The sequence below is a fragment of the Gavialis gangeticus genome, unplaced genomic scaffold (genome assembly GCF_001723915.1).
Source record: "Gavialis gangeticus isolate Ggan-Ray unplaced genomic scaffold, GavGan_comp1, whole genome shotgun sequence".
Taxonomy (NCBI): Eukaryota; Metazoa; Chordata; order Crocodylia; family Gavialidae; genus Gavialis; species Gavialis gangeticus.
Window position 1 is genome coordinate 6,466,567 of NW_017728973.1, and position 10,378 is coordinate 6,476,944.

The following is a 10,378-nucleotide window of genomic DNA, read 5'->3' on the forward strand; positions in this document are numbered from 1 at the left end:
GTCGGACTTGATGATCTGCTCAGATCCCTTCCGACCCTACTAACTATGAAATTGCTTGTCTGGGCCTCAACATGGAAGGAAAGGAGCTACAGAAAAGCTACAGAAGTCAGTGCACCCAAAACTACTAATAGCTCTTCCGTGGTCTGATGACAGAGCCTGGCCTTCTCCAAGATCCCAGTATCAGATGGGGGAAGGCAGCGTAGATGACAGACTACACCTTGGACAAGTAGGGCTTTCCCAGACAAACCACACCCCCCAGATGATTATAGCTTGTTACCAGGGTTGCTGGGCTGGATGTGATGAGGTTGCTGGTGGTGCTGCTGCTGTTCCGCGGGTCTCCTGTAGTTGGCGCCATCCTGAGAGTTCCTGCGCTCCATCTCTCCACCTTCACCAGAGCTGGAACCCATCCTGCTCTTCTCAAATTCCTCATGGTACTTTATCTACAAGAGGAAAAGAGGCAGCAATTAGGATGCTGCCTGCTGGCTCCTTCCCTAGGCTTGATACAGCTGGGCTACAGAGTGCGTTTAACCTGCTAGCACAGACCCCGTTCCCACCAAGAAGCACGGCATGCATTGCTGCAGCCACTGGAGATGCAGACATCTCAAGCAGGAAACTGCCTTAGGTGCTGCCTCACTCGGATCAGCCCTTGCAGAAAGAGTCATCCCAGGGTTTGACCTAGGTCCATGCCTATGGCCTGGTGCCAAAGGACTATGCAACTAGAGAGCACGCTTCAGGGGTCAGGGAAGAGCCCGTGACTCTTTCCACCAAACAGGCTGTTAAAGCACAGCCATGACATCCAGGATGTGCCCTAACACTTCTTGTGCAAGTTCAGCTGGCTACCCCTCACATCTTGGCATGTTAATGCTGTGCCCCTTTAGGACATTAGACCCCTACCACATCCCATCAGAGGTGGAGGGCTGCAATACCTACAAAAGCTCAGGGCACCTCTGGGACAGCCACAGAAATTAATTGCTGTTCATGCTGCTCTCCAGAAGAGGGTGCCAGAGACTCTCAGCAGTTCCAGTTGGAAAGGCATCAGGACCAGGCAGCTGCAGGGTTTGCAGCGGTGTTTGTTTGGGGCTAAGGGAACCTTCCTTTCCACATGCACTTGGTCTGGACTGATGGAGACAGGTACAAATTCTGACCTATAACCAGGCTCCCTTTCCTGTTGTCCAGAATCTGCTCCTTGCTTTTGGCCTCTCAGCAAAGGGACAATTTGTGGCCCTGTTATTCTACCCTACAGATAGCCAAGACTGCTTTGCAGTATCTGGCACTGCCACTTTTCCCCTCACCTTCCCCTAGTGTTTCCACATGCCACTCCTCATCAAGGGCAGGCTTTCTTGCAACAGAAACTGTCTTTGCCCCCAGTCTGTAGAGCACCCAGTACCCACAGGGCTCAATATCTACAGTACACTGAAATAGACAGTATGCCAAAAAAAGTCTGCCCAGGAGCCCGTTTGCAGAGACATCTGGGCTGCAAGCTCTCTGGAGGAAGATACAAGGCCCTGCTCAGGCCAGGTTTTTGGGAGTGGGGGTGGAAATCTGGGTCACTTCTGCCCATTTCATCCATCATTTGAGTTGCAGCTGTAGATGCACATAAGACTGTGGTGCTTGATGTTACAGAAACAGCAAAGACAGCCCCCGTCTTGAGGAGTTTACACAGTCAAGAATGGGACAGCATTCGGTAGCAGTTGAGAACTTGCTTCAGTTTTTCCAGACAGGGGGCCTGCAGCTTTCGGTGAGATGTCCTGTTCTGGCAGGGTACTGCAACCTGCAAACAAGCACTTTACAACTCCCACTCATGAAGAGCCTGGCTCCCAGGATTTGGCAGGCATGCTTTGGCCTTGTTACAATACACCCTGGGCACTCCTGTACTATATATTGCAGCTACTTGTAACCATGTGGTAGCTTATGTGCTGCCACAGCATCGGGAACCTTCCGTGCAATCGCACCCTCTTGGTAACTAAAGTAGAAAACATGCCACAAAGTCCAGCCCAGCCCTCTTCCCAATCACACAGCAAGTCCAGTACACAGCTCCTCACATAACACCACATGTCCTTGCCCCCCTTCCCCACCTGCAGTCGGAGTCCACACTGTTCCCTTCCTAACTGGGCTGGAGATACTTTAGCTAATAATGCTTGGCCTGATTACCAAAGAAACTGGTTTTCTCCGACTTAAAAAATAAAATCCCTAATTTTCAGTTTGCAAAAGTAACCCCAAATCCACATTTTTCTGTTATCAAACCATGATTAGAACCAATTGGGGTGCAGAACTGCTTCTTCTGTGGGCATTCATAGGGATTCCTCCAGCATTAATGTGAGCTGAGCTGCATCAAACTAAGGATGCACCTCTGAGGTACTGCAATACTGGTCAGGGAAGCAGAGCTCACCCCTGCTTGCAATAGTACCAAGGCTGATCTGACCCTCAAGCACTGTTAGTTTCTTTTCTCTTTCAGCCACTCTGCGAAGATCCTGTGTTCCTGGCTCTGACCTCTGAAGCACAGTAGCTTGGCCTCAGATTACTTCAGCTGGGAACACTCCCAAGCATCTAATTGGAGCCTAGGAGCATGATAAGCCAAGGGGGAGCAGAGTCCAGAAACATAGTGGCCTGCGACTTGGCCAAAACACTCGAGCACAGACAAAAATGAGGCAGAATGAGGGTGCAGGAAGGGAACCCCTACCAGGGAGGGCTGCAGGTTGGAACCATCATGCCCCACTACCTCAGTTTAGCTCCCTTGATTTTGGCCTCCGTGCCAGCTCTGCTGCAGCCAGAAGACGCTATTAAAAGAGAAGGGACTGATGGTCTAGCTGTGAATCTGCAGACCTAGTACAGCACAGATCAGAGAGGAGAAAGCTACAATAGCCAATTAAGACAAAGGCTCCCACACACTGTGCCTGTACGGTAACCAGAGCCAGGGATGGGCATGTGGTAGGAGACAACTTTAGCTGGACAGGCAGGATTACTGTTCACTGTGCTGAATATAAAACTCAGGAAGCCTCTTGTGAAGTGCAAGGACTGGTGCCTTCTGTCACCTCACAGGCAGTATTGCCAGAGACAGAAGCAAGGACCACAGCCTCTGCCCCATATATTCTAGGCAAAATGCCAGAGGGCTTAAAGCATGAACCAGGCATATACACAGCCCCCCTTATTTTTTTAATCCCACACATTTTAGTCCTAATGCCCACCCTTGTTGTTTCAGTCGCAGTGTCCCCTGAAGGGAGCCTAGCAGTATGTTTGGTTCTGCTACATGAAAACCCAAACCCATCTCAGTCAGAAGTACCTCAAGGGTTTCTGAAGATTTGTTTCCTCTCCTCCCTCCCACCCACAAGACTCATGGTCTGGTGTCTCATCACATCTGTTACAGCCTCCCAGAAACAAGACCTCTCAGGCAAACTTCTGTCCCAGAAACCTCACTTTTAAATAAAAGTTTGAAGGGTCCCAACCTCTGGCTCACTGGGCTAAGTGGGATCAGGGAAGGAGCCAAGAGGTACTGCCAGGACACACATGACTAGTCCCAGCCTTTGATACCTAGCATAGAAAGAGCTCTCTCCAGTGCAGTCTGTTTCTCATTTTATTCCCCGAGCAAAGGTCAGAAGGGAAGGGTTAACTCCAACCGTCTGGGCGTGGGTGTAAAAATTAATAGCCACTTGTGTTAACAAATACACAGCCAATCAGACAACACCTGGAGCCCATTCACTTGCTGGTTAAACAGTTATTTACTGAAGGGAGCAACAGGAACTCTGCCAGCACAGGCAAGAGCAAGAAGTAAAGCCTGGAACAGAGCCTTGCTGCTGGGAAGGGAATTCTCCCATAACACAGCAAGGCAAGAGTTGCACCCTGCTTCGACTTATTATCTGCTGAAATCCTGACCAGGGACAGCTCTGCCTGCAACAAGCAGTTCAGTCTACTGGCCACAGCCAACACTGGTTTTTAGTTCCTGGCTCAGTCAGTAGGTCAGTTCCCTCAGCAGAAACCTGGACAAGTGCCTTCCACAGGGCATAACAAAGGGGTGTTATTTTACCATTGGTTTCCAGAACCTCAGCTTTACCTTTCTGCAGGTGAGCCATGCAGCAGCTTTGAAGTCTCAGGGATGGGAAGAGAAGTTGTCAGCCTTGCTCCTTCTCCAGGAACATTAATGTCCTACTGGACACCTTACTGATCCCATGCCCTCCCAGCTTCCCTCATGAGCCTGTGCTGTCAGGCCCCTTGGTCTGGAGTGGGGGTTTTCTTACAGAAGTAGGTCATCTTTATGGAGGGCAGGACAGCCAGCCAGACTGTATAATAGGGAGCTCCTGCTCTGAACTGCTCCCAGACTTAGGAGTGAATGGGGAGGTTGTGCAGATGGTCCTTAGGACAGGGCTGAGCCCCAAACCTAAATCAGAGAGAAACCCAGAGCACAACTTGCTTGATTTTGTTAGGGGCAACAGGGAGTCCCAGTGGCAGCCAATTGAACAGCCCCCCTCCAGGAGTTATCTGCTGGGAGGCTCCTTCCCTTCCTCTATTTGGCTCTTCACTCCTCACTGTACTGTGCAGAAACTACTGACCTTGATACAGTCTTCCTCAAAACTGAGTTTTCTATAGCACTATAAGCACCACCCATCACCCGCTCCCAACATGGGCCCAGGCAATGTGGCAGGTGGGCGGGATGCAATTTCAAAAGGGGACTGTGCTTTGGGGGAAGAAAGCAACATTTCCTCTGCCAGCGAGTTAATGGCTAAAAGGCCAACTGAAACAACCCATGGGGAAGTGAACTGGCTGCAGGTTCTCCATTCACCAGAGCCTATTTTCACGTAACAACATATCATACAGCTGCAAGGCATCACTGCTTCTTTCCCTCTCCAAAGCGGAGCTTCTGGCTCTCCTTGTCCCACAGATAAAATGGGCCCCTACCTTAGCAGTCCTTTTCTCTTACCCTTGCAGGATCACCAGGCCTCCCTGCTCACTGGCTATTGCAGGGATGCAGATTGCAGTCAGGGGAGCATTTGCTTCTTCCTGTCACTCAGGCATGGGCCCTGTCCTTGCAGTCCCCAGCAAGAGAATCCACATAATGAGATCAGAAGGAAGAGGAATATAGGAATGCTGCCTGTCAGGCATTTGCTTAAGCTTATGCAAAATGTAGTTTGAACTCCTGTGGGAAGAGAGCAGCCAAACAATCGGGATCCTGCACTTTGCCTGAACACTGGCAGGGTCTCTGCATTGTCCTGTACACTGCCCTGCTCCACTCAGGGAAGGGCAAACACCAGGTAGTGCCTAGAAGGATCCTCCATACCCCAAACCACTCTGGCTCCACCCGCCCCTAGCAGCCTAGACTGTAGTTGGCCACAATAGTCACAGCGGGAGGATCTCTGCGCCCAAACACTGAAAAGGGCAACAGTCTGCCCTCAACTTCCTGTTGGGTGGGAAGGAAGGGAGATAGGGTGCGGCTTCCTGGACTGGAGTCCAAATAGTCCCCCTAAAACACCGAGCCAGAATCTCCCTGCACAGAGCCCTACAGAAAGGCTGAGGGGAGTTTATACCTCCTCTACCTCAGGGCTGCTGGAAAAATAATTAAAAAGCTAACCATGTGTGAAGACAGCTGTGTGGTCTGCCCCAACTTGTATCCTTGTTGCCATGGCCACTCTGGGCACTGTGGCAGCTGAAGGGGTGTCAGGGCATTGGAATGCTCCAGCCCCATAAGGGAGACAGGCATAAAGCCAACCTGGCAAGGGGCACCCTGGGTATCACGGGGGAATGCACTCTAGGAACACTACAGCTGCTCTGCAGCCCCCCTGTGCTGGCTAGCCCAACATGAAGGGACCCTAGGGCATTGACCCTGTAACCCATGGGTCTTGAGGAAGGGGAAGTGAGTAATGCTAGCAGCTTATCAAGTGGAAAAAGTAAAGTGATCACGTGGAAAGCTGCAGCATTTGGAGCTGGTTTTGCTGGTCAGCCAGAAGTCAGAACTCTGGATCCTGTCCTTGACCAGGCCAGGGTTTGCAACAGTCTCTGGGACTCTGATAAGCGAATTCTAGCACAAGTATGACATTCAATCAGCAGCTAAAAGGTTAGTTAACCCTTTTTGTTCTGGAGGAAGCCAATGCTGCTGCCACCTCCCCAACAACAAACCCCGAAAAGCCTGAAAGCAGGGACCAGTCCTCCCCACAGATATAAGAGAACGCAGCATAAATCACCCTAAACCCAAAGTACTTACTGCAACAGGGCCAGCATGCATGCACACCAGCCATGCAGTGACCCTCCTCCCAACCGCTTCATTGTGAAGAAAGGGCAGCAACCTTCAGTGGCAGAGCTTTGAGAACAATGATGCGCACCCAGGTTGCTGCAGCACTCTGGGGTGCCTTGAGGGTGCCACAGAGTGCCACACAACATTAGCACTGGTTGGTGTGTAAACATGATTCACAAGACAAACCCAGAGATTTCAAATAGAAATCTAGTGTGAAAAACATCCTGACCTGATGTGGTCCCAGTTCTCTGCAATAGATCTGCTCTCTTATTTTTCTTCAGGCAAAAAAACAACAGCAACAAAAAACAAGTGAACACTAAGGGCTGGCATTTGCCCTGATAGTGCCTTGAGTCTAAAAAGGGTTGAGAATCACTGTTTTGCAGCATCACTAACTGGTAGAAAGGGCATCAGCTTACTCTCTGCAACAGATTGAACTGCCAGGTTAAATGCCACCTGCCATTCCCAGATTTAATAGTGAAGTCTCTAAACTATTAGTTTAAATATTCTCCCAAACCCATCCAAGACTATCATTAGGGCTAGTTATAGAGGCAGCAGGCATTAACTGGGACAAATTGATGTGAGGAGTAGAGAATGCTAAGGTGAGGTGGATACAGGAGTCACAGCTGGTGCCCTGCAAGACAACCCTATGGCTGAAGACAGTGGCCACCAAAACACTGTTTGGGGGTGAATTAAAAGAACTTGAGTATGGGTCCTTAAAAGGGAAAGGTGCTAGAAGCCAATAGCTACCAGAACCAAGGTCAAAACTTCCTTTTGGGAAAGCTGGCAGAGACCAGGACCCACAAGGCTAGACCCCAGAACGAGGTTCCCTTGGGTCAGGGGTGAGGCAGCACATTGACGCTCAGCTTGTATCCCTCCAGCAAGGCCAGCTTTCAGCCTCATGATCACAGCTTTAATGATAGACAGGAAATCAGGTTATGTAGCCTGTCCTGCTTGAGTGGGGCTCGTGGCAGCAAGTGCTGGGACTGCTGTGGAGGCCATGTCTATTCTACCCACGCACACGACAGCACCAGCAGCAGCTGCAGCAAAACCCTCCACAAAACAGCTTGACAGCTGAAACCCGCTTCACACAATAAGGGGCGGGGTCAAGGCAAGAGAAAGCTGGCAGAGGACACTGCACAGCTGTTTAAGAGACAAGAGGCAGAAGGAAGAGTTGTGCATTTGGCTGGAGTGTCCATGAAGAAATATGAACCAGAAAACACACAGATGGTAAACTGGAGTCCATCACTCTATGCTCTGGCACTCCCATGGGAAGGAGCAGCAGTCTGTTGTTGTGCCCCCTGCCGGTAGCAAGCAGACAGCAGCAGCACCACATGTACTGTACTCCATAATGGGACCCCTTCCCCACCTTTTCAAGGCTTAGGGGGAAATGAAGAAGCTTCACAGAATATGAAGTTTAAGGAATTTGTTTCTACAGCAGAACAACTAAAAATTTAAACCATCGTTATGTATATTAACAGAAGGGCCTCGAGAAAAAACTCCACATTTTATGAACAAAAATTCATGAAGTGTGTCCTGTCCCCAGCCACCCCCTCCCCAAGACAGCTAATGGGTTTGTATCAGTTAGTGAGTTGCTCTTCTGTCCCCCATTGTGTAGTCCAAGCCCACCCAGCCCCAGAGGACTGACAGCCATAATGCAATCTACCATGACTAAAAACGACTTACGTTGCTGATCTGATCCTGAGTCTTCTTGATTCTCTGCAGCTCGGGGGTATCAGCCACCACGCTGAAGCCCTTTCCCTTGTTCTTCTCAAATTCCTCCTTGTAGCGAATCTGGGTACAAGGGGAGAATGGAAACAAACAGTGAGGTGGTGAGAATCAGGTAGAGGGGCCTGTTTGGCAAGACCCAATGTCAGTGAGACCCATCTTTCCCAGGCACTGGGGGACAGCCTTTGTAGCCAGCCTACAGGCCCACAAAGGAGACACTCCTAAAAATGATGGTAGGGCCATGGTATTTAAGAGGGCTTTTGTAAACCACCAGTGAGGCATTTCTCCAATGAATGACATCCATTCATTCTGTGGTAGAATTCAGAAAGATCATAGCTATGTTACACGGCAGAAGAAATGAGGAAGACAGAATATATCAACCATATCCAAATTAAAAGGTCATTATACTGAAGTCAACATTCTTCCCTACCCACTGCCCAGTTGGAAATACCTGGAATTCCTTATTGCTTTATACAAAAACTATGTTGGCTCTCATCCCTCCTTGGAAAGGGGTTCCAGCAGCACACTGTTAACACACTGACATGCTACCACCCAGTTCTTCTTAACAGCCTTGTCTCTAGCAACTGCCAGGGGTCTGTGCAAAATCCTGCACCACACCAGGACAGATGTGCACACATCCCCACCATCCCAGAGCCATAACAAGCCTCTGCAGAGGCTGAAGACCAAGTCATGAACTCAGCCCCTTCTGCAAGGAAGGAATGCTTAAGCCCTCACCTGATGGAAGCTGCTCCGCTGGCTTTCACCTCCAGCCAGCAGAAAAAGCATCCCCATTTTCACAACAAAGTGAGATGGTCACAGGTGCAGGCAGCTTCCATGACTGCTCATTGGTTATTTATAGAGTAGAAGTTCCAAATAGGAACTCCAACTGAAAGTGCCAGCCTAGGTCAGGAAACACGCAGATCCCACTCATCCTCCTTTTGAGGAGGGAACTGTCAGTATCTGGGCTTTTCCTAGCATACCAGGATCAGCTGGCAGTGTAGCACCACAGAGGAAGAAGCCCTAGAAATACCGTGACAGGAATTTTCAGAAATGCCTAAGGAGCATCATGGGACTTCTACACAGTCCCTTTGGATCCCCTTAAGGAAACCCATGTTTAAAAAAAAAAAAAGATGTTAACCTGGGACAAGGGGGCGGGGTGGGTGCACATGCACATGTGTACAGAGGAGGATCTGTGTTAACCAACACTTTCTAGAAGCCTACAGGGAAATTGTGGGGAAAAAAAAAAAAAAACACAACAAACCACACTTCCCTCTGATGCTTCCAGAGGCACCAAAAACACCTTGACCTCCCCCTCCCCACATACAGACACAACTGCACTAACAGCCTAGTAAAGCAGAACCTCTGGCCTTGATGGGCTACCCTAGAGTATTCCCAGAACTGGCACAAGCCTGTCCTGCACTGAAGAGTTAGTCTCCATTGAACTTCCAAAGTGATAGTTTTGGGTGGATTAACTGTCCATTCCCCAGTGTGATAGGTGGCAAGAGCAGGCAAAGCCATCAAAGCATACGGTGCCTTATCTTATCTTTAACCCGGATGCTCCTAACCCACCCATTCTCAACCAGGCTGCCACAACACCCTGAAGTGCCTTGAGGTCCTTTCAAGGGTGCCACAGGGTACCACACTGTTAGGCGTGCAAACAATTCACAAGATACACCTAGGGATTTGCAACAGGGATTTCCAACAGTGTCTAAAACATTCTGACCCATTGTGGTCCAGATCCATTGCAACAGAATAATTGCTCCCTTTTTTTTGTGGGGGAGGGGGTGGGTTTTTTGACAACAGAATTAGAGAAAACACAACAAAACAGGTGTAAACTGTAAGAGCTGGCATTTTCCAAGAGGCATCTCAAGGACGGTGATAACCACTGTCTTAAGTGCTTGCTTCTCTCAGGGGAAGGCGCAGACAGCACACTCGGGGAACAAGCCTTCAGGCAGCCTCCTTCAGGTTTCAGATACTGCCCCTTCCCAGCCCCCACTTCTGACTGCAGCCACAAGGAATTGGAGCAGAAGCCTCCTTATAAGGAGAAAGGGCTGGGAGGGCAAGAAGAGCAGGAAAAAAGACAGAGGGGAATATGAGGACAGTCATTCCCTCCCACTCCTCACCTAGAAGCAGGGGAGTGCTCATCCAAGCAGCAGCCAGACACCAGAATGTCTGGCCAGCACAGCCAGCTTCCTGTAACCCTTCCCATCCCACAACCAGCAGAAAACTCATGCCGACTGCCAAGCTTGGATTCAGGAGGCTGAATGGCTGCCTATGCATGAAAAGGGTTTGTGGGAGCAAGTCCCAGACCCTTTGCTATCTTGCCCTCAGACAATTGTGTGCATGCAGCACTGAGAAACCCACAAGCAGGGTCTTTCAGAAGCCCAGAAAGCTTTGAGGTCCTGATCAGTAATATTAAGGGGGGGGGGGGGG

At 49.8% G+C, this 10,378-nt stretch overlaps 1 protein-coding gene across 1 annotated transcript in view; it reads right to left on the bottom strand.

The window, feature by feature from the left end:
* The window catches only part of LASP1 (LIM and SH3 protein 1), a 75,304-nt gene that overhangs the window by 6,135 nt on the left and 58,791 nt on the right, over window positions 1-10,378 (bottom strand). The window contains exons 4-5 of the mRNA XM_019507546.1: window positions 7,904-8,011; window positions 278-440 (exon numbers count right to left, since the gene is read on the bottom strand). Of these exons, the coding sequence (XP_019363091.1) occupies window positions 278-440; window positions 7,904-8,011 (271 nt within the window). The remainder of the gene's footprint in view (window positions 1-277; window positions 441-7,903; window positions 8,012-10,378) is intronic.